The sequence below is a fragment of the Pleurodeles waltl genome, chromosome 1_2 (genome assembly GCF_031143425.1).
Source record: "Pleurodeles waltl isolate 20211129_DDA chromosome 1_2, aPleWal1.hap1.20221129, whole genome shotgun sequence".
NCBI classification, from domain to species: Eukaryota; Metazoa; Chordata; class Amphibia; order Caudata; family Salamandridae; genus Pleurodeles; species Pleurodeles waltl.
Window position 1 is genome coordinate 20,369,915 of NC_090437.1, and position 25,001 is coordinate 20,394,915.

At 46.4% G+C, this 25,001-nt stretch overlaps 1 protein-coding gene across 1 annotated transcript in view; it reads right to left on the minus strand.

Annotated features, from left to right (window-relative positions):
• Nucleotides 1-588: 588 nt before the first annotated feature.
• Nucleotides 589-25,001, minus strand: part of FBXO10 (F-box protein 10) — a 554,003-nt gene continuing 529,590 nt past the window's right edge. The window contains exon 11 of the mRNA XM_069235699.1: nucleotides 589-1,909. Coding sequence (XP_069091800.1) covers nucleotides 1,732-1,909 — 178 coding nt within the window. The 3' untranslated portion in view covers nucleotides 589-1,731. The remainder of the gene's footprint in view (nucleotides 1,910-25,001) is intronic.

Consider the following 25,001-nt stretch of genomic DNA (forward strand, 5'->3'; position numbering starts at 1 on the left):
CATTGGTCATAAGTAGAATATGTCTGCAGCACCCTGAATGTTGGAGGAGCACAAATGGAGCGGTCTGTGCTGCAGGCTCTCAATGCCCTTCTTGTGTGCTATGGCCCTGGGAAGCGTTGGAGGAGCAGGAGAAGTCTCCATTCTTCCATGGCACTCCCTCAGCCTCTACCTGCTGGTTCGTAAACTGCTGCTGTCCGGGATCTTCTGCATGCTTCTGGTGAAAGGGAAGCCCAATCGTCCCAAAAAGTTAGACAAAAGAGTAAAGATATATGTTTCTACTTTTTTGGCCGATCAGCCCCAATCAGCTTAAAAACGAAAGTGAAAAAAACATTTGTTTACATTTTTTTCTATTTCTTTTTTTTTGCAGATTGGGCTTCCCTTTCGGCAAAAGCAAAGGTAGAAGGCCAAGTGACTGTCTGTAAACCAGTGGCTGCTTCATTGCAAAAAAGACAGTATCCTAACCACGGACTGTAAAGGGCTCATGTAAATGTGCATAATGTGGTAACACTTTTTGACACCCTCACTTGCTCCACAGTTAACTAATAAAAATATTCAGCACATTTCGTTCGTATAATTCCAAAAAATAATAAATGTATCTTCGAAACCGGTCCAAAACTGTAATTCTAATGTAAGTCATAGTTGACCTTCTTAGCCTCAAAACAAAATATTTGTCATTAAAATTAAAAAAACGTAATTACCATGATGCCACACTGCATGATAAATGGTTCCCTTGAAATATGCTGTCAATTAACTACAATGTTGACTTCTGCCTTTCAAGCTGGTATTGAAATACCACAAAATCGAGTAATGAAATGGCCATTTACCGATTTAACATGGCTGCTGCTAACAGTCTTGGACGGTCAAATTGGAATACAAAGGTCACTGGTGGGCTATTTGAGAAGATTCTGGTCATGGAGTGGGCACCTGATGGTGAATTACAAACCTCTGCCCAGTGCTTCGATTTAGAGCATTTTCTTCATTCATCACTGCCAAGCGGGAATGATATTAGTAACTAGTTCCAACTGTTTGGGGATTAATCGAAGTATTACCTTGCAGAGAGAAAAATTGAGTTCTCCCGTAAAGCACTTAAAACATCGGTAAATCACGGACTGAAAAGAGCTTTACCTAGTTTGTTCATGTTTCTGTTATGTGGATAAAGAAATTAACTGATTCAACAAAAGTAATACACAGTCCTAAATGGGAGTGCATGGGCTTGACAAGCAATGGCTCAAACAGAGCAATGGGCACAGAGTTCGTCTTTGGCAGTGGACCTTTCCTGGATATGAGAAGAAGCACCAATCAAGAATGTGCCACAGATTCCTTGGGATTTCTCAAAAGTGCACAGTTTGAAATCTGTTATGTACTTCAAGATTGTTTCAAGTTGAAGGCAGTAGCATTGATTGGTGACCAAGAAAACAAGTTGTGCTGTGGCAAATGACTAGCTGCAAATAAACACTCGGCTGACTGTTAAGCAACGTGAACTAGTTTTCTGTTCCACAGGTGGATATTTTTGTAAAAAGATTGATACTTTTTTAAATTTGCAGCATGTTTGCAATTCTTTTGTCAGTCCTATCACTTGTGCCTCGAATGCATCCATGATTACTGGTGTGTACCATCATATTTTCTATGTACATTGTGTACTGCTAGTCTCTCAGCCATACAGAGAAGGTAAGGTCACATTTGTCCAGTTTAGTGATGCACATTGGCACTAGTTAAGAAATGATGCCCAAATCAAAGAATAGTGCAGAAGATACTCCCATTGCTGTGGCAGCCCCCCTCGACGCGTGCAGCTATCCTTGTTGTCATAGTTGTAACCCGTTGACTGTTTTGTGTGGCAGAGACAACCCTACTTGATCCTTCTATGTGGGGCCTTGCTGGAGGATTCTCGAGTTTCCACGTTGCATCAGATCTGAAAGCATTAAATACAACTCAGTTAGTTATCATGAACATACAAGCTCACTTTCCTTGGGTAGTAAGGTGCAAATGTTGGGGCAGTAATATTTGACAGGTACTGTTGACCAAGAAAAGGAATAGTATCAACTTTGAGGTGAGAGGTGAAAATGGTCAGTGAAGTATTAAAACAGGAAGTCCATCCTCGAGGTTTGCCTCTTTGGATACCACCATCACAACCCAAAAACATTTTCATGTGAAAAAGACTAATGGAAATTTCAGTTTTTGAATTAACCTATCTATCTTCAAATGTAGGAAAAAGACACATTCATTTTGGATCATAAGCTTTCGTCCACACTCACTTCAAGAACCACTTATAGAGTTGACCACGTTTTAGCAAATCAGAACTACAGTCCCATTATTTACAACCCCTGTACAACTGGGAAGTGAAGACACATCTGAATGTTTTTAAAAATCTTCACATCTTTGGGGTGTATGGCCCTGAATAAGCCTACTGAGTTCTTGTCATTTCAATGGTCGATCTGCCTATACAGTAGTTTCTTGTCATCATGCTAAAATACTTGTGACCACTCCACGTTTCGCAGTGGACACTGAAGAAAAATAATGCCAATTTATGACACATTCCGCAACGGTGTCGGCTACACTCTGACACCTTTTGTAACATCATTACTTTTGGTGCTGGCAACAGAAGGTAGCTAATTCCCTATGCTAGTAAACCCTGAGAAACAGTCTCACACTTAAGAGTATAAATATTGTTGATCTGAAGATGTTAATTGTACAGCCCTTATGAGATCAAGTCAAAACCTATTTGAAAACTTTCATGCAAGATCACTTCATGAAAATGTACACAGTAGAAAGAATATCATCAGCAAAAATATGTTGTATGTGAGTTTATTACCAAGAAGATCCTTCTACTTCTGACATACAGAATAATAGAAGGCTAGCAGTGAACAACGGGGATATTTTTCACCAAGGCATTCTGAGTAACACTAAATAGACAACATGAGCTCTATGATGTCACGAAGAACCCTGAGGTGAAAAACAGCCTTTAGTCACTTCTTACTCATCTCATTACTAATTTTGTTATTGATGTCCCCACCCAAAAATCACCTGCCTCTCCTTTCAATCGCTAAGCAGGGCTCAAGGAGTTATTGGGAAGTCACACCAAGCATGGCCTCACCTGCCTCAGCCACTTATGACGCCTGGTGCCCTGTCACATACCCACAATTCCCTCTGGCCATCACACCTTTCCACAGAAAAAAATATTACCTGGTATCCTGCCAACTACCCACACCATCTTAAGCCCCTACTCTCTTCATTAAAAAAAAATCTAGTATCATGCTACCCATCCACACCACCTTTTTTCTCTTGACCAAGTATATAAAAATAATACCTGGCCTCCAGCCACGAACCACCACCATGCTCTGTGCCTTCCTAGCCCTCCTTGTGCATGAAGCTGTGCTTTCTATTCTCAATCACAGCTGATTGCCAACTCTGCACTGACAGGCTTGCCTAGAGCCCAGTCACATTGTATTTATGATGATGTACTGTTGCTACCTCACTGCAGTGAATAACTTGATTTAGTATCTGGTATTCACGCCAGTGGCTCTCAGTAAGAACTATGTATAACTTACAGAATCCAACCAACATCAAAAAAACGTTATTTCTTCAATTAATTAAGAACATAAACGCACAAGTACACAGAAAACACAATAAAACAAATTAAGCAATATCCATATGTAAGGTAAAACATCAAGGTACAAAACATTGTACACTTCGGCCACCATTTTACAGTACAAGACATCGACCAAGTTCCCCGGATAGAATACAAAATCAGAATCATCTATTAGTCGTAAAAAAGACCCAGCATTTAGAGGCTTAAAACTCCAATGGTGTGTGCAAAGCAGCAATAAGCCATGAGGATTAAAGTGCAGTTTTCCATATGACCAGTGGAAATGTTCTACTAAAATACAAGATCTTCTGGATCTTCTAGTGCAAAGCAGCAATAGCCTATAAAAGTTGAAAATATAAACGTTTAATTAATACAAGTATTATGTTAAAGTGTGAGATCCTCTGAAACTTCTTGAACCCACATATTGACCCTGAACAGTAGATCTTTGTAGGCCCGAAGGCTGTGCAAAGAAATGAACCATAAAAATGATCATTCAGGCTCTCCCACCGCCATATGCTCAAGTATCAAACAGTTTGACTAGTAACACTATTAAGATTTTCACAAAATGTTATATCCATTGTTAAATACCAATCATAAAGTAGAGAAAGTGTTAAAAATGTAAATACGTAATGGGCTAACTTCTGACTCCCAACCGTACCCTTCCACCTAACTAATATAACAATTCCTCTTCTCTTACTTGGATGCATTTTGATCGCCAGATATCTCGCAACACTGAATACCACCAACCTGGAGCAGTCGGTCCTTAAAATCCTGAATGCCTTCAGGTGTCTCCTGGTGCCCAGATTCCTGAACAAGGGCAATATCCATTTAGACCGAAGTAGACCCTAGGCAGGGCCAAACAGTAAGATAATATGTATAGTTCCGGGGGCCCTCTGCACGCTGGGCATACTTCACCCATGCAGTAACCGTCAGCACACTTAGCACAAAAAGCTCTGGTAGGGAGGGGCTGATACCTAAATTTTAAAAATAGTTCCCGAGCCGGGTGGTGTGTGATTTCATCAATTCCCTTTTGTACACAGGGACCATTTTAAAATTAATAATGAAAATGTCACTTACCCAGTGTACATCTGTTCGTGGCATCAGTCGCAGTAGATTTGCATGTTCTGCAATAGCTCGCCATCTGGTGTTGGGCCGGAGTGTTACAAGTTGTTTTTCTTCGAAGAAGTCTTTCGAGTCACGGGACCGAGTGACTCCTCCTTTTGTCTCCATTGCGCATGGGCGTCGACTCTATCCTCGATTGTTTTTCCCCGCAGAGGGTGAGGTAGGAGTTGAATTGTAGTAATAGTGCCCATGCAATGGAGTGACTAAGTATGCACCTATTTAAGGTTGAGATGATACATATATAATTAATTGAAGGTAACTTCCAAACTGCTACAGGCTCCCGGGGAGGCGGGTGGGCACATGCGAATCTACTGCGACTGATGCCACGAACAGATGTACACTGGGTAAGTGACATTTTCAGTTCGATGGCATCTGTCGCTGTAGATACGCATGTTCTGCATAGACTAGTAAGCAGTTATTTCCCCAAAAGCGGTGGATCAGCCTGTAGGAGTGGAAGTAGTCTGAAATAATGTTCTTAATACAGCTTGCCCTACTGTGGCTTGTTGTGCGGATAACACGTCTACACAGTAGTGCTTGGTGAATGTGTGAGGCGTAGACCATGTGGCTGCCTTACATATTTCATGCATTGGGATGTTTCCTAGAAAGGCCATGGTAGCACCTTTCTTTCTGGTTGAGTGTGCCCTTGGTGTAATGGGCAGCTGTCGTTTAGCTTTAAGGTAGCAGATTTGGATGCATTTAACTATCCATCTGGCTATACCTTGTTTTGAAATTGGGTTTCCTGCATGAGGTTTTTGAAATGCAATAAAGAGTTGTTTAGTCTTTCTGATGTTTTTTGTTCTGTCAATGTAATACATCAATGCTCTTTTGACATCTAATGTATGTAGTGCCCTTTCAGCTACGGTATCTGGCTGTGGAAAGAACACTGGAAGTTCCACTGTTTGATTTAGATGGAACGGTGAAATAACCTTTGGCAAAAATTTAGGATTGGTCCTTAGGACGACTTTATTTTTGTGTAGTTGTATAAAAGGTTCTTGTATTGTAAACGCCTGAATCTCGCTTACTCTTCTTAGGGAAGTAATGGCGATGAGAAATGCCACCTTCCAGGTTAGGAATTGTATTTCGCAGGAGTGCATGGGTTCAAAAGGTGGACCCATAAGTCTAGTTAGGACAACATTTAGGTTCCATGAAGGAACAGGTAGTGTTCTTGGTGGTATAATTCTCCTAAGGCCCTCCATGAATGCTTTAATGACTGGTATCTTATATAGGGAAGTTGAATAGGTAGTCTGCAGGTATGCAGATATTGCTGCAAGGTGTATTTTAATGGAAGAGAAAGCTAGGTTAGATTTTTGTAAGTGAAGCAAGTAACCCACTACATGTTCTGGAGTTGTGTGTAATGGTTGTATTTGATTAATATGGCAGTAGCAAACAAACCTCTTCCATTTACTTGCATAACAGTGCCTGGTGGATGGCCTTCTGGCTTGTTTTATGACTTCCATACATTCTTGGGTAAGTTGTAAGTGCCCGAATTCTAGGATTTCAGGAGCCAGATTGCTAGATTCAGCGATGCTGGATCTGGGTGTCTGATCTTTTGGTTGTGCTGTGTCAACAGATCTGGCCTGTTGGGCAATTTGATGCAGGGTACCACTGATAGGTCTAGCAGCGTTGTGTACCAGGGTTGCCTTGCCCAAGTTGGTGCTATCAATATGAGTTTGAGTTTGCTTTGACTGAGTTTGTTTACCAGGTAAGGAAGGAGAGGGAGAGGAGGAAAAGCGTAAGCAAATATCCCTGACCAGTTCATCCATAGGGCATTGCCTTGGGATTGTTTGTGTGGGTATCTGGATGCGAAGTTTTGGCATTTTGCGTTCTCCCTTGTCGCAAACAAGTCTAACTGAGGTGTTCCCCAGAGTTTGAAATAAGTGTTCAGAATTTGGGGGTGAATTTCCCATTCGTGGACCTGTTGATGATCTCGTGAGAGATTGTCTGCGAGTTGATTTTGGATCCCTGGTATAAACTGTGCTATTAGGCGAATTTGGTTGTGAATTGCCCAATGCCAAATTTTTTGTGCTAGCAGGCTTAACTGCGTGGAGTGCGTCCCCCCCTGCTTGTTTAGATAATACATTGTCGTCATGTTGTCTGTTTTGACGAGAATGTATTTGTGAACTATTATTGGTTGGAAGGCTTTTAGTGCTTGAAAAACTGCTAGAAGTTCTAGGTGATTGATATGCAGTTTTGTTTGATGTACGTTCCATTGTCCTTGTATGCTGTGTTGATCGAGGTGTGCTCCCCACCCTGTCATGGAAGCATCTGTTGTTATTACGTATTGTGGCACTGGGTCTTGGAAAGGCCGCCCCTTGTTTAAATTTATGTTGTTCCACCACAGAAGCGAGAGGTAAGTTTGGCGGTCTATTAACACCAGATCTAGAAGGTGACCCTGTGCTTGAGACCACTGTGATGCTAGGCATTGTTGTAAGGGCCTCATGTGCAGTCTTGCGTTTGGGACAATGGCTATGCATGAAGACATCATGCCTAGGAGTTGTAATACCATCTTTGCCTGTATCTTTTGTGTTGGATACATGCGTTGTATGATGGTGTTGAAATTTAGAATTCTTTGTGGACTTGGAGTGGCTACTCCCTTCGATGTGTCTATTATGGCTCCTAGGTATTGTTGTACCTTGCGCGGCAGAATGTTGGATTTTGTAAAGTTGACGGTGAACCCGAGTTTGAAGAGGGTTTGTATGATCTGATTTGTGTGATTTGAGCACTGTATGAACGAATGGGCCTTGATTAGCCAGTCGTCTAAATATGGGAACACATGTATTTGCTGCCTTCTTATGTGTGCAGCGACTACCGCTAGACATTTGGTAAAGACTCTTGGTGCGGTTGTTAATCCGAAAGGCAGTACCTTGAATTGGTAATGTATTCCTTTGAATACAAACCTTAGGTATTTCCTGTGCGATGGGTGTATTGGTATATGGAAATAAGCATCCTTGAGGTCTAAAGTTGCCATGTAGTCGTGTAGTTTTAGCAATGGCAATACTTCTTGTAGTGTGACCATGTGGAAGTGGTCTGATTTGATGAAAGTGTTCACTACTCTGAGGTCTAGGATTGGTCTCAGCGTTTTGTCCTTCTTTGGTATCAGAAAGTACAGTGAGTAAACCCCTGTGTTTATTTGTGTGTTTGGCACTAATTCGATTGCATTCTTTTGCAATAGTGCCTGCACTTCTATCTCCAGGAGATTGGAATGGTGTGTTGTTAAATTTTGTGCTTTTGGTGGTATGTTTGGAGGGAATTGTAGAAATTCTATGCAATAACCATGTTGGATAATTGCTAGAACCCAAGTGTCTGTAGTGATTTTCTCCCATGCTTTGTAATAATGACCTATTCTTCCCCCCACTGGTGTTGTGTGGAGGGGGTGAGTGACATGTGAGTCACTGTTTAGTAGTAGGGGTTTTTGGGCTTTGAAATCTTCCTCTATTTCTAGGGAATTGCCCTCCTCTATATTGTCCCCGAAAACCTCCTCTATACTGTCCCTGGTAACTGGACGGTGTGGCTTGTGAGGTGCTGGCTTGTGTGCTTTGACCCCGAAACCCCCCTCGAAAGGGCGTTTTACGGAATGTGCTGTAATTCCCTCTGCTCTGCGGGGAGTAGAGTGCGCCCATGGCTTTGGCAGTGTCCGTATCTTTTTTGAGTTTCTCAATCGCTGTGTCCACTTCTGGACCGAACAGTTCTTTTTCATTAAAAGGCATATTGAGAACTGCTTGTTGAATCTCTGGTTTAAATCCAGACGTTCGGAGCCATGCATGCCTTCTGATAGTTACAGATGTATTAATTGTCCGTGCAGCTGTATCTGCAGCGTCCATGGAGGAGCGGATCTGGTTGTTGGAGATGGCCTGTCCCTCCTCAACCACTTGTTTTGCCCTATTTTGTAAGTCCTTGGGCAGATGTTCAATGAGATGTTGCATCTCGTCCCAGTGGGCTCTGTCATAGCGCGCAAGTAGTGCCTGGGAGTTCGCTATGCGCCACTGGTTTGCAGCTTGTGCTGCGACTCTTTTACCAGCTGCATCGAACTTGCGGCTTTCTTTATCTGGGGGTGGTGCATCTCCAGATGTGTGAGAGTTGGCCCTTTTCCTAGCTGCTCCTACAACGACAGAGTCTGGTGGCAGCTGTGTAGTGATGAAAACCGGGTCCGTAGGAGGCGGCTTATACTTTTTTTCTACCCTTGGTGTGATTGCCCTACTTTTAACCGGCTCCTTAAAGATGTCTTTTGCGTGCCGGAGCATACCAGGGAGCATAGGCAGGCTTTGGTATGAGCTGTGGGTGGAGGAGAGTGTGTTGAATAAGAAATCATCCTCGACCTGTTCTGAGTGGAGGCTTACGTGGTGAAATTGTGCTGCTCTAGCCACCACTTGAGAGTACGCGGTGCTGTCTTCTGGTGGAGATGGCTTTGTAGGGTATGTCTCCGGACTGTTATCTGACACTGGGGCGTCGTATAGGTCCCATGCGTCCTGATCTTGGTCACCCTGGCTCATGGTGGTGTGAGCTGGGGAGTGTGATGGAGTTTGTGCTGGTGAAACGTTAATCACGGGCGGAGGAGAGGGTGGTGGTGTAACTCTTTTCACCACTTTTGGTTGTGGTGTTTGTTCCGTCTGGAACTCCAACCTTCTCTTTCTCCTAATGGGGGGAAGGGTGCTTATTTTTCCTGTCCCCTGCTGAATGAAGATACGCTTTTGCGTATGGTCCACATCAGTTGCTTGTAGCTCTTCCTCAAACTTATGCTTCTGCATTTGGGAGGTTAGCGAGTGCTCTTCTGTATAAGAGCCTGAAGCTGGGTCGCTTGCAGTTTGTTTCGGCATCGAAACTTTGTCTGCGTGTTTTTTCGGCTCTGAGGTGACTTTTTTCCTTTTCGGGGCCGAAACCTCTCGGCGTCGATCTGTTTCGGTGCCGCTGTCTCGGCGTCGAGCCGTGTCCACACCGGCATCTCGGTGTCGAGGCTTGTCTCCAGCACTTTCTCGGTCCCGAGAAGGCTGCGTGCCGGTGTCTCGACCGGAGTCGGACGATCTCGGCACTGTTTGGGCCTTTTTCGGTGCCGACGGTCGGTCACCGAATTTATGGGTGGAGCCATGGCCGGATGGCAGTGGCGTCCCCTGGGCCTTGTAAATGTGTCTCTGTGTGGTTTTCGACGTTTTACTCACGATTTGTGTATCGTCGAATCCTTCGGAGTCGGAGTCTTGGATCGAGAAGGTACCTTCCTCTTCTTGTTCCTCGAACTCTCGGTGGGCTGTCGGTGCGGACGCCATCTGAAGTCTTCTGGCTCGACGGTCTCGGAGTGTTTTTCGGGACCGGAACGCACGACAGGCCTCGCAGGTGTCTTCGCTGTGCTCAGGTGACAGGCACAGGTTGCAGACCAAGTGTTGGTCTGTGTAGGGGTATTTATTGTGGCATTTGGGGCAGAAACGGAACGGGGTCCGTTCCATCGGCGTTCTTCAGCACGCGGTCGGGCCGACCAGGCCCCGACGGAGGATCGAAAAACTACCCCGAAGGGCACCGGAGCTCTTCGATCTTCGATGCGGTGTTGAATCTAAGTACGCCGATCCCGAACGCAACAATACCGACGAAAATCTTCCGAAATTAGCTAATTTTTCGTTCCGAAACTCGGAGCGACAGGAACACGTCCGAACCCGATGGCGGAAAAAAAACAATCGAGGATAGAGTCGACGCCCATGCGCAATGGAGACAAAAGGAGGAGTCACTCGGTCTCGTGACTCGAAAGACTTCTTCGAAGAAAAACAACTTGTAACACTCCGGCCCAACACCAGATGGCGAGCTATTGCAGAACATGCGTATCTACAGCGACAGATGCCATCGAACTTTTCATTATATAAACAGCCTCTGCTATTATGGACGGTTTCTGCAGATACATGCTCCTAGTATGCCAACTTGATTTCAGTTTTAGTGATGAAGTTGGATTCTTTAGGCCTCACCCACACCTGCTTCAAAAGTGTGCCTCTAACATACAATAGCCATGATATTTTGGGGTGCCTGATAAAGGTCAGTAAAACTCTTAAAGGTTCCCTAGATGCTTCTAAAGCAGGGGATGCCCAGAGTCTGTGCCAGTATAGCATTGGCCTAAAATCCTAGAGATTTTCCTGAAATCCAAATCAAGATACAGCGGAGTCCAAAGTGTACTCGTAGGTAGTGTGAAAAGGGACCTAATGAATCTATTTTCTATGACTGAAAGAGTAATACACTTAATGTGGTCCCAAACTTCGGACACATTCAAATCAGCTCCCAAAGCCTTCACATTGTAAATCTCAATTCCCGGGGCAGCTCTCTTAGATTGTGTTTTATGGAAAATCTTCAACAACCTCGAAGTATGATATAGCAAGGAGCTGTGGGAGTTTTGGACCTGCAAAGACCAATCTAGGTTTGGGATAAGCCTTATCCCCAAATAGTCAAAATTAAAAACTTGTTCTATGGCGTTGTTATTGGAATACAGCTTACATTTCAAATTTTTGCTTTTTGCAGAGTTAAGTATCAAACATTTTTGTTTTAGAGCTGTTAAGCTATAGCCCACGTTCTTTGCAAAAATCATTAAATGTATTCAGGAGCTGCTGCAGACCTTTAAGTGATTTAGATATCAGAAGAGTGCCTTCCGCAAATAATAGTGCAGGCACTCTCCTGCCTGCCACTTTTGGAGAGTCACAGCCACCTCGGTCCAGCCGATCCACCACATTGTTTATATAAAGTGAAAACAATGTAGGGGTCAAGACACACCCCTGTCTGACCCCACACAAAATATTTATACGATCTGTGAGTTGCCCCTGCTCCCCCATCTGACTTTAGCATAGTTGGCCTCATGGAGTCGAACAAGAACTGACAGTAAATTTTGCGGACTGCCCATCTTAACTACAGTTGACCAAAGCGTTGCCCTGGGGAGTAGGTCGGAGGCTGCATGCAGGTTAACAAAGTTTACAAAAAGCCGAACCCTGTTGACTGTGTAGGAAAGTACCATCTTGCCTGGCATGTTACCCCCATTTTCACTGTATGTATGTTTGTTTTAGCCCCTGTGTCACTGGGATCCTGCCAGGCAGGACCCCAGTGCTCATAGTATGTGCCCTGTATGTGTTCCCTGTGTAGTGCCTAACTGTATCACTGAGGCTCTGCTAACCAGAACCTCAGTGTTTATGCTCTCTCTGCTTTCTAAATTTGTCACTGCAGGCTAGTGACTAAATTGACCAATTCTCATTGGCACACTGGTACACCCATATCATTCCCTAGTATATGGTACTTAGGTACCCAGGGTATTGGGGTTCCAGGAGATCCCTATGGGCTGCAGCATTTATTTTGCCACCAATAGGGAGCTCAGACAATTCTTACACAGGCCTGCCACTGCAGCCTGAGTGAAATAACGTCCACGTTATTTCACAGCCATTTTTCACTGCACATAAGTAACTTATAAGTCACCTATATGTCTAACCTTCACTTAGTGAAGGTTGGGTGCCAAGTTACTTAGTGTGTGGGCACCCTGGCACTAGCCAAGGTGCCCCCACATCGTTCAGGGCAAATTCCCCGAACTTTGTGAGTGCGGGGACACGATTACACGTGTGCACTATACATAGGACACTACTTCTGTATAGCGTCACAATAGTAACTCCGAACATGGCCGTGTAACATGTCTAAGATCATGGAATTGTCACCCCAATACCATTCTGAACCCGGGTGCTGCCGAACTGCCTTTCCGGGGTTTCCACTGCAGCTGCTGCTGCTGCTGCCAACCCCTCAGACAGGATTCTGCCCTCCTGGGGTCTGGGCAGCCACAGCCCAGGAAGGCAGAACAAAGGATTTCCTCTGAGAGACGGTAATACACCCTCTTCCTTTGGAAATAGGTGTGAAGGGCTGGGGAGGAGTAGCCTCCCCCAGCCTCTGGAAATGCTTTGATGGGCACAGATGGTGCCCATCTTTGCATAAGCCAGTCTACACTGGTTCAGGGATCCCCCAGCCCTGCTCTGGCACGAAACTGGACAAAGAAACTGGTGCCCAGAGCTCCTTCGGTGTGTCCCAGACCTCTGCCATCTTGGATTCAAAGGTGTTGGGGGCACACTGGACTGCTCTGAGTGGCCAGAGCCAGCAGGTGACATCAGAGACCCCCTCTGATAGGCTTGTACCTTTCTTGGTAGCCAAACCTTCTTTTCTTGCTATTTAGGGTCTCTCCTCTGGGGAATTCTTCAGATAACGAATGCAAGAGCTCACCAGAGTTCCTCTGCACTTCCCTCTTCGACTTCTGCCTAGGATCGACCGCTGACTGCTCCAGGACGCCTGCAAAAGCGCAACAAAGTAGCAAGCCGACTACCAGTCACATTGTAGCGCCTCATCCTGACGGCTTTCTCGACTGTTTCCTGGTGGTGCATGCCCTGGGGGCTGTCTGCCTTCACCCTGCACTGGAAGCCAAGAAGAAATCTCCCGTGGATCGACGGAATCTTCCCCCTGCTAAAGCAGGCACCAAAAGACTGCATCACCGGTCCTCTGGGTCCCCTCTCATCCTGACGAGTGTGGTCCCTGGAACACAGGAACTCTATCCAAGTGACCCTCACAGTCCACTGGTCCTTCAGTCCAAGTTTGGTGGAGGTAAGTCCTTGCCTCCCCACGCTAGACTGCAAACCTGTGTACTGCGTGATTTGCAGCTGCTCCGGCGCACTTCTCCAAGGATTCCTTCGTGCCTAGCCTGGGTCCCCAGCACTCTGTCCTGCAGTGCTCACCCCTCTGAGTTGGACTCCGACGTCGTGGGACCCTCCTTTGTGACTCTGAGCCAGCTCCGGTTCACAAATCTTCTAAGTGCCTGCTCCGGTACTTCTGCGGGTGCTGCCTGCTTCTGTTGGGGCTCTCTGAGCTGCTGAGCGCCTCCTCTGTCTCCTCCTCCAAGGGGCGACATCCTGGTCCTTCCTGGTCCCCAGCAGCACCCAAAAACCTCTACCGCAACCCTTGCAGCAAGCAAGGCTTGTTTGCGTATTTCTGCGTGGGAACACTTCTGCCACCTTCAGCACGCCGTGGGACATCTTCCATCCAAAGGAGACGTTCCTAGCTCTCTTCATTGTAACAGAATCCTAAGCTTCTTCCATCCGGAGGCAGCTTCCTTGCACCTTCATCCGGGGTTTCCTGGGCTCCTGCCCCCCCGGACACTATCGCGGCTCTTGGACTTGGTCCCCTTGCCTTGCAGATCCTCAGGTCCAGGAATCCATCTTCAGTGCTTTGCTGGTGTTTGTGGTTCTTGCAGAATCCCCCTATCAAGACTATTGTGTCCTTTTGGGGCAGTAGGGGTACTTTACTCCTATTTTTCAGGGTCTTGGGGTGGGGTATCTTGGACACCCTGACTGTTTTCTTACAGTTCCAGCCACCCTCTACAAGCTCCCATAGGTCTGGGGTCCATTTGTGATTCGCATTCCACTTTTGGAGTATATGGTTTGTGTTGCCCCTATACCTATGCTCACCTATTGCATCCTATTGTAATTCTACACTGTTTGCATTACTTTTCTTACTATTACTTACCTGTTTTGGGTACACATAACTTGTGTATATTACTTACTTTCTAACTGAGGGTACTCAATAAGATACTTGGGGCATATTGTCATAAAAATAAAGTACCTTTATTTTTTGAAACTCTGAGTATTGTGTTTTCTTATGATATTGTGCTATATGATATAAGTGATATGGTAGGAGCTTTGCATGTCTCCTAGTTCAGCCTAAGCTGCTTTGCCATAGCTACCTTCTATCAGCCTAAGCTGCTAGAAACAACTCTATTCTACTAATAAGGGATAACTGGACCTGGCACAGGGTGTACGTACCACAAGGTACTCACTATAAGCCAGGCCAGTCTCCTGCAGACTGCTACAGCCATCTAGAAAATACAGTTGAACTGGAAACATCTGGTCAACCGTACTACTACCACTTCTGAACCCCCCCTTGAAATCAGAAATTCAGTTGTCTGCCTTAGTCCAGTTCTGGAGGTGTACCAGAAAATGCTTACAGAAAATCTTCTGTGAAGCATCAATTAAACTAATTGGCCAATATTTACTCGGATCACTGTGCAAACACTTTTTTATAGATGGGAATAATATCAGCAGAAAGCCAAGTAGTGGACCTCTTCCTTCCTTTTAAGATGGAATTTGAAAGGTGGCTCATTCAGGGGTCCCAAACTTCCAAATGATATTTGAAGAGCTGATTTGGAATACAGTCAGGGCCTGGAGCTTTTGCTGAGACCCAATTGCCTGGGCCATCTCCCTATACCCATGTGTCAGAGGGGATGGGTCTATAGCTTCGCTGACAACAAATGATCAATACCGGACCCTGCTGTGCCTGCACTGCAGGGGAATAAGTTGGGAAAATAGGCCACTCAGTCCTGGGGCTGCTCAAAGTACTCTATTGACTTCCTACCACCACTTTCCCTCCATCCCAGAGTAGGCCTAAACCCTGCATTGTCAGACCTCGGGGTTGTGGACAGCTCATCCCAGTGAGCATTTTCCCAGGCCTTCTTAGCATTTATCAGCCCTCGTTTATAGTTTGCCCTGCACAAAGCAAGCTGGGACATATTTTTGTCTTTGGCTACCAACAGAAGCCCTGTTTTAGCCTCCCAACCAGGGAGTTTCCTTCTGCCTGGTGGTTTCCCCATAATCGGGAATTATATTTAGTCAGTGTGAGTAAAAAGGGATGGTATTCACCAAGGGGTTATGAGTGACATCAAATAATCAATAAAAGTGAAGCTCAAGTTGCTTATATTGTAATTCAGAACCCCGTGGTGAATAAAATACCCATTATTCACATTGTGCTGATCTGTGATTTTATGTTGTTTATTTCACCACAAATCATCTGCCTCTTCTTACAACGCGTACCTAGCGGCAGCGGGGTGGGGGGAGTGGAGGGGAATAATTAAAGAACCATATAAAAATGTGGCCTCCTCCACACCACAATGTAAAAAATACATGCCTGGCTAACTCCAAATATATATATTTTTTTAAAACCTGCCCTCCGGCCGCACACTCCCAACACCCGCTGTTTATGCCCTCCCCTCTGTTCTTTAAACCAATGGACCAAAAAAAATGACTGGTCTCTGGACAACACCCTCCTCCGCTGTCTGCCCAAAACTACCTCCAGCCCAAACTGAAAATGGAGCCACCCACACCCTACACACTCAGCACACTCCACCCCCTCTCACACCCCAAAGCAGCACTTACCAAACTCACACTGACAGCAGATAACTGGCTCTGTGAGAGCCACCTGCCTGTGCAGCTTCTTTTCACTGCTCAGAGCCGAACTGCAGAAACCTACACTGACAGGAGAGAAAGCAGTTGGTATAGGGACAGGCCAACCAACATTCTTCTGCTTTCTTTGGGTCTGTGGAGACCCAGGAGACAGGAAAAGGCAGGAAAAACCACCAACTGCCATTCAGTTGCCACACTCAAGTCTATGTAGACCTGAGCAAAGCAGTGAAACGAGGATGTGAGTACTCCCCCCTGTCTAAAGTCACAAAAGTAGTTAACCACTGTTGTGACCCCACAGCAGTAAATTAGTAGAATACCAATCTCCTTAATCACACTAATGGCTTCCTATGAAATCCATGTAAAACATACAGAATGATAGTTCGATGTGAATAAAGGGGATGTTTTCCACCAACCGAATCTGGGTGACATCAGATAACAACCAAGAGCAAAACGTAAGTTGCTTATGATGTCACTCAGAATCCCGAGATGAAAAAATCTCTGTGTTATTCACTGTTTAGCTATCTATGATTTGACAATATAAATGGCACCCAAAATCATGCGCTTCTGCTTCCAACATATATGCAGCAGCAGAGGCACAATAGGGGAGCCATATATAACGTGAACTGCCCTCCAAAATTAAATAGAAAAGCTGTCCTCCTGCCATCAACCATTCTCTGCCATCCTGCCCCTTGACTACCTAAAGGATGTGGCTCAGTGCTCCCAGAGGCTATGTGAGAACAAGTTGTCAGTGATGTATAAGAAATCAACCTGAAATGCCGCTCACAGGACAGAAGTCGGTTTGTGCAGGCACAGCACCACCGGCACTCACACCTCTCTTTTTGTGGAGACCTTGGAGAGGTGGAAGGAATGGGGTTTGGTTGTCAATTGCCATTCTGCTGTAGTTCTTTGGTCTCTGGAAACCTGGACAGGATGAAGGAATAAAGGGGAATAGAGAGCTTTCCCTGTTGGCATAACCCTCACAATTTCTGCTTATGTATCACTACTGCATTTAAAATGTTTATTGTGTTTGCTTATGTGGATGCACTTTTCTCATTTATAAAAACACACTGCATTTATTACTATTCGTAAATGTATTTCACATACCATTTGCTTCATAACAGCTTAATAGTGGATCAGTTGGGGGGGTGGCTGGGAGACCATGGAGTGAGAAACCGAGGAACGGAGTTCGGCCCGGGATCCCCCGTCCGCATACATCCTCGGACTATAGCCTAATAATCTGCACGACAACTCACCCCCTCAAGGTCCAAGGGGGGGGGGGTGGACGAAGAAAGAGAGATGCAACGGCGGTGGGGTCCGGAGGCGGGCCGAGACAGAAGCGCCCTCCTGGCCGCCTGACTCCAAAATGGTGGGCATGACGGGACTGGCCCCGCAAGGTGCGATCGCGGCCTCTGGGAGCTGCTGAAGCTGACTGGTGTGAGGCCCCGCCCAAAGAAGACACCAGGTCAACCACAGACGGGGCAGCCCAGCGGCCCGGTGGTTACATCGGGCCCAAGGAGAGATCGCTGGTGGCCCGGCTCCCCTTCTGGCAGTGGTAAGCACCCTCGACTGGGGGACAAGGAGGAGGCCTGGGGGCTGGGACTGCCTGGCCTATGACGTGACCTCGACCGCCCAGAAACAGCAGTGGGAGCGGGGTGCGAGGTGGCCTCCCCCGCAGCGAAAAAGACTGAGTGAGGCCCGGCTGCGTGGGGCAGACAGTGAGCCGCAGCAAAATTACCGACAACCCTCTTCCCCCGCGCCTGAATGAGGTGAAGGTGAGGGGGACTGCGCACTTGGCGACGACCCATCCTAGATCACAGGAACTGTGCTGGGGCCACAGCGAGGAGGAGCCTGGACAGGGGCGAACAACGCCTGACTAAATGACTGACACATGAACAGTCAGTGGTGTAAAGGAACGCCGGAGAGTCACTACATAATGGGCAAAACCGGCAGGATAAAGGACATGACAGGAGACCCTAGCGCGCAACAAGTCTGTCCCACCGCCTTCCCTACAAACACGGCGCAGACGACTCCTCTTGATGACCCAGTGGGGGGCCCTTCACTGGGAGATATACTGCAGGCCACACGTCCTCCAGGAAAATCCTGGAGTCTAAAAATGACACACTTGCTACGGACTTGGGCTTCTTGAGAGAGGACCAAAGACGCCTGGCAGAAAGAGTTGCAACAGTGGAACGAAGTATGGAGGAGCTCAAACCGGAAGTGATAGCGAGGACGTAGGGAACAGATCAAGAAGAAATAACATCCACATAGTAGGGCTGGTTGAACTAAAAGACTTAACAGCGTATCTTGAGAACTGGATCAGCACTGCGATAGCACTGGAGGGCCTGTCGCGATTTTTTGCCTTCGAGATGGCACATAGGGTACCGGCGACATCCCCCCCCCCCCCTGGGGCCCGGCCGTGTCCGGTGGTGGCCCGGCTGCTGTACTATAAGCACCGGGACCACATCCTTGCTCAAGCTAGAAAATGTGGGGAATTGAGGGTGGAGAATAACATAGTCCGAATTTTCCCTGACTTCTCTCGTGAGGTACAAAAACAAAGAGCAGCTTTCTTAAAGATCAAGAAACAATTGCGATTTTTGGACCTCCCGTACGCCATGCTTTTCCCTTCTACACTGAGGGTGGTGGAAGGCCGAGGGGTGAGATTTTTCCGTACACCGCAAGAGGCGAGGGAGTGGTTAGATGGGCAGGAAGGCCCCACAAACGCAAGAGCACCTCGCAGACCCAGGAGCAGACAACAGCATTACAGAGGTGGTCCTCGGCGCAGGGGGGCTGTGCCCACCTCAGAGGAAGCCCAGGAGGAGAGACAGCGTGCCACAGCAGCCATGGTATCATTAAGTGGGGGGAAGCTGGCTCACGATCTAAGGTGACAATGAGAGCAACGCGAGGATCGGACTCATATGTGGAATTTGAGAGCTCGGCGGCAATGAGCGTGGAACTGCTGGTGGTGACACCGGGAACATCTGAGGATATAATTTGACACCAAGGTCAGGATTTGATGTTGTTACATGGGGCCCTGCTGCCGCAACTAATCCGGGACCTGACGAGAGATGCGTCACTGAGGCTTTAGGAATACCGACGGAGGAGCCTCCGGTGCCATGAGTTCCACTCGGCTGGAGAATTACTCTCACTGACCCCTTAAGAACTGATATCAGTTTGGAATCATTTGGATAGGGGGCTGTTTTGACACCTGTCCTGGGGGGAAGGGAGTTGGGGAAGTTGTTGAATACAGTTATTGGAAAGCCCGCCAATTGCCTCACCCGACAAATATCCAAGGAAGTAAACAATTATAATATGCACCTACTGCACGATGAGAGGATGAATAGAGACACAAATGTACTTTTGATTTGTCATGGGTGATCTACAAAATTACAAAGTGGTCTCCTGGAATATATGGGGCATGCATAGTATGGCTAAACGTTATAAGGTATACTCCTATTTGCAGAGGAGAGGGGCTCACATAGTAATGTTACAAGAGACACACCTGACTGCAGCAGAAGGTGTAGCGCTGCAGAGAAGATGGAGGGGCCAAGCGTATTACACAACCTACTCTGCATATGCACGGGGCGCGCTAATTTGGATAAGAGCGGGAGTACCATTCCAAATGACCAGTACACTTATAGTTCCTAACAGGAGATTTGTAGTGGTCACTGGCCGGTTGGGGGGATGAGATATTGCATTAATAAATGTATACTCGACGAACACAGACCAAAGCACATTTTTAGACCATCTCTCGAGTGCACTAGCCCCCCACCTGCTCCACGTGGCACTGATTGGTGGGGACTTTCAACTGTGTAGCCAATCCTGAACTAGATAGGTCCAACCCCTCGTTGAGGGAATCACTAGTGAATGCTCTAGCTAAAACATTCCAGGACTGGCAGGCAGAGTGGAAATTACTACACTCCTGGAGACACCATAACCCAAGCACCAGGGATTACTCCTTCTATTCAGCAGTGCACGACTTACATGTGCGACTGGACACTTTTTTATGCACGCCTGAGGTACCTACTAAGGTCACAGAAGTCGAGTACCTAGGAAGAACAATTTCTGACCACAACCCTATTCTACTTTCTTTATCCTGGGAAAGAACTAACACAAGCATGCCTACCTGGTGCCTAAAACCTGATTCCCTTGAAGACCCTGCATTTCGAGATCAAATAAAGGGACACACCAAACACTATTTTGAGGATAATGAGGCCACAGGCCCTTCCCCCCCAGACACTGTGGGAAGGATTCAAGGTGGTGGTTTGTGGACGGTGTATTGTTGCATCAATGGGGATTAAGAAGACACTGTCATGAGAGATCGAGATAGCTGAGAAAGAGCTGCGAACATTGAAAAAAACTACGTCTGGAATGCCCCGAGCTGCGGGGAGGAGTGCACAAGGCCAGAGGGAGGTTTACAGAACACACTAAGAGGCTCCGATGCTTTGAGTATAAAAACTACATGACGAGGGCACATGCGCAGAGGGATAAGGCAGGAGTCCTGTTGGCATGGCTGGCCAACCCCGCGAAAAATGGGACCCCCATAATAGAGATCAGGACCCCTCCAGGGGATAGGCTATTTCAGCAGGACGAAATTAACTGTCACTTCCTCGGATACTATACTACACTTTATAGCAGTGTTCCACATGGGGAGGGGGATGATATACAGGCATTCCGTGGACATCTACCACACCGATGCCTCACCGAGGTGGAGAGTGCCGCGCTGGGGGGTGAGATAGAGGTTTCGGAAATCAGGGAAGCAATTAAAGGCCTGGCGAGGGGGAAAACCCCAGGCACAGATGGTCTGCCAATAGAGTTTTATGCCACATATGCACAGGAACTGACCCCTAAACTAGCACAATTATATACAATGGAACGCAAGACGTAACACCTCCCAAATTCCACAAAGGAAGCCCTGATAATTCCTCTACTCAAACCCGGTAAACCAGCCTAACGATAGGAGAGCCTACAGGCCCCTATCCATGCTGAATTCGGACTACAAAATCCTAAGCCGAATATTAGCGACAAGGTTGCTCCCATATATGATCCACTTGGTACACACTGACCAAGCGGGGTTCATCCCCACCAGAAATACTGCACAGAATATCCAACGAGCTATTCACATTCTGGACACTGTTGCTCCACATGTAGCTACAGCGACTATACTAGCAGTAGACATAGAAAAAGCATTTGACAATTTAGAGTGGGATTACTTATACGCAGTTCTTGCTCACATGGGTCTGGGTGAGGGCTTTATCAAGTGGGTAAAACTATTATACACAGAACCTAAGGAGCGGGTTAGAACCGGGGTCACAATCTCTGAGCAATACTCGGTAAAAAAGGGGCACCAGACCAGGCAGGGTTGTCCACTCTCGCCATTATTATTTGCTTTGGTGATGGAACCCTTGGCTGCCCAGGCTTGAGCTGCCACTTGGTACCGTGGACTGATGAAGGGTGACCGGCGACACATGATAGTGCTACACGCGCATGACCTGCTCCTATTCTTAAAAGACACTGGGCCGGACCTCAAGGGAGCCAGAGCACTCTTGGCATAGTTTGGCCGTTTGACAGACTTACAGATAAACGGGCAGAAATCATACTTGTTCCCGCTATCGGCGGACTGTGACCCACCTAAGGGGCTAGGAAATGTGTCATGGGAGCCCCGATGTATGTCTTTTCTGGGAGTCAAGGTGTACCACACTAGGGCGGACATCCTGGAGGGTAATATAGGGGGCGCCATTAGGGCACTGAAAGCCAGTACAAGCTTTTGGAGGTCACTCCCACTCTCTGTGGATGGACAAAGAGCGCTTATTAAGATGTTGGCACTGCCAAGGCTCTTATATTATTTTGCGGTATTGCCGGTTTGGATCCCTGACGCGCTTTTCAGGGAACTCAATTCCTTACTCACAGCATTTATATGGGGAGATGCAGAGTGGCCCTAGCCACTCTGAAGCGACCTCGAGCGGAGGGGGGAGGAACTAACAGTCCCGGACTTTGAGGCCTACTACTTGGCGGCTCAGTTGCAATGGCTGACCTGATGGGTGGCGGAGGGTAGGACCAGAGCGGAAGATGGGGCCACCTCGACTCCCCATGTTTCTGTACTAGTGGGCCTATTCTTCAATCTCACTGGGTCAGATCCAGTACTCGCTCCGGAAACTCGGGTCCTCCACTGGTGTTGGAAAAGATGTCTCTATAGAACAGGCTTGACCACGCCTTTCACACCGGAGGTACTAATGGCATGGCTTCAGTGGCTACCCCGAGCAGGCGACTGGAGGGGACTGACGACCTGGGAGGAGGCAGGGGCCTTGCAGATGGGGGACCTATATCGAAAGGGTAACCTACTACCATTTGAAGATTTTTGGCACAAACACGACCTGCCACAGGACCACTTCCTGATGCATCGAGCGATTATACGCACCATTGGTGCCCATTGGCAAATGGGAAATGTCAAGCCCCGACCTCACGGGCCCAGCACCTACCTAATGATCTCTGATGGCACACAAAAAGCTATCACCGGCTTATATAGAGCGATCCGCACAGGAGCGATGCGCCCCCTAGACGACCTATGACATAAATGGGAGATCGACTTGGGGACCCTAATACCAGAGGGGGCCTGGGACCAGATCCTGGAGAGGGCACCGAAGGTCTCCAGAAACGCTAGGTTTCAACTTATACATTTTTATGTCAGACATAGAGCCTATCTCACCCCTAAAAGACTCCGGGATCACCTCCACGTAATGGATGCGAAATGTCCCCGATGTGGTGAAGAGGCGGCGGAATTTATACACAAGTTGTGGTCCTGTCCCCACTTAAACACCTACTGGAGCACAGTGACGACATATGTGGCGGAAATCATTGAGCGAGAAGCTGTGTGCACACCAGCCATCTGTTTGCTACACTGGTTCCCCCACACTCCCAAGAATAAGGCAACTAGCAAGTTCCAGGATCTTGCATATACACTAGCCAAACGAGAATTGACAAAGAATTGGAAGAGCTCGATAGGTCCCAACCTCCAAAGCTGGAAGAGGGAGCTAAGGTGCTGGGCAGAGTATGAAAGCTTAGTGCTAAAAAAGGAGCAAGGACAGGGAAGTGGATCCCCGGAGATAACAAATGCTTGGGAACAGATTGTCACAACATTACAGGAAGAAACTAGGACTTCCCACATAGAAGGGACTGAGCATATAACATCACCCACAAAATGAAGCGACACCACATCCTCATAGTAGAAAGTAAGCAGAGCAGCGACTAGAGCTTGTAAGTGACCTATAAACTTGAGCACTCTGAGAGACACCATGATGCAACACAAGCATAGGCGCATTAAGAAATCACTGTACAGGGTTGAGGGCAGATGGGTGGCGGGGGCACAGGGGATAGTTTAGAGTTGAATTGCACTGATTATTACTTTATCCTAGCGCACTGGCAGGAGAGATATACACATTAACGTTTCCCTCATGCATACGCATATAGAGATTCGACATAATCAGAGGAGCATGGGTGTGGATTATATGTTTGTTCAGACTTGATTTACATGCTTTTGTAACTATGTAACGACAGCAAACGCTGCGAAGTACTTAACAAAGTTATGTTCAGTGCCACAAGATATATGTAGGCAGACACTGGGCCATTCCAGGTAACAGGTAATTGAACGTTGCTAAACTAAAATACCAATAAAATCTGTTAAAAAAAAATAGTGGATCAGTTATTCATTTAAGTATTTAAATAATTTATAATGCCCTATAGAATTAAGTGAAGGTGCACCCAGATTATTATATTCATGCTTGCATTTGACATCAATTAATGTAAGGCATGCCGTTTTAAAAAAAAATAGAAAAGTGTATTTAAAAATGTGTATAGATGTAGAAGGCAGAGGAAATCTTTAGTTTTCGAGAGACTTGCTGGAAGCACTGCCATCTGTGAACATTGTTTGTGAAGGCCACAAGTGGGCATCTGAGCAACAGTCCAGCCTTAATGGATTGCTGAGTACATCAACGTTCCGAGCACATGCTTCTCAGTACAGAACAAACATGTCTGCTGTACTGCTAAAGTATGAGGGTGAAATGCCACATTATAGACTCGTACAGGCCTGTTTGTTGCTCAGACAGCTTAGCTAAAGGAGAGGAGAGGTATTGGAGAAAACAGACTTGCTTCATCTTTCCATGCAAGTAAATTTGGAAACATCCTTACAATGTTGCAATTCTTTTTGATATTTTGTTTATTAAACATTTTAATATCCACTGTTTTATTTATTGTTATAGTTGCAACTATTCACGTTATTTACTCTAAAATAGGCCTTTGATTATTATAAGATCATAAAATATATTCAAAGTGCTTATTATTGAGGTTGTCCATTTATGGTTAAAAGAGATTTGGAACACAGATAACAAATCATGCTGTGAGTCTCACATGACTAATTATTGCCCCGAGCGCACAATGCTCATGCACAAGTGGCTTGCGGGTTACAGTTCCCCAGGTTTAGTATCCGAATTTTTTAAGCTATCATCAAGCCTGCGCTTCACGAAGCCTAATATCAAAACATATCAATTGCACCTGGCTGCGTGGCTGATCTTTGAGTAATCTTGAATGGCACAAAACGTTATCAGTATTGCTAATAGTAGATATGTCCTTTGTAATATGGATTTTCTCTCACGGTTCAGACAGGAACTCTCTCTCGGCAGTAGGTTTTTTAGGTGCTTTATAACTAAAATGTATTACCCATTCCAATGTCAGTTTGAAATCTCATTCTGAATCTGTTTTACAATAGCAGCTCAACCTATAGCGATAAAGAGTAAACGTCAAGGGCCCATTAACACAACACCTCATGAGAAGAGGTTTCCCTGCGGTGAGGGGGCGGAGTCCCAGATTAGTCCAGTACATCACTCTCTATTCAGGAATTCCCCAAGAAGGGTACAGCTCTTGTGAAATCAATGGCCTCATTACAGGGACTGATGTGCCTGCTGTGTCTCTAGCTTTACACCCGATACCATTATCCAGATGAGGTGCTAGCATCATCTTCAACAAGTGTACCTTCTGCTGCCACATCAATGATTGCCACAGTTGTAACTGAAACTGTAATCTTATGAGCACCA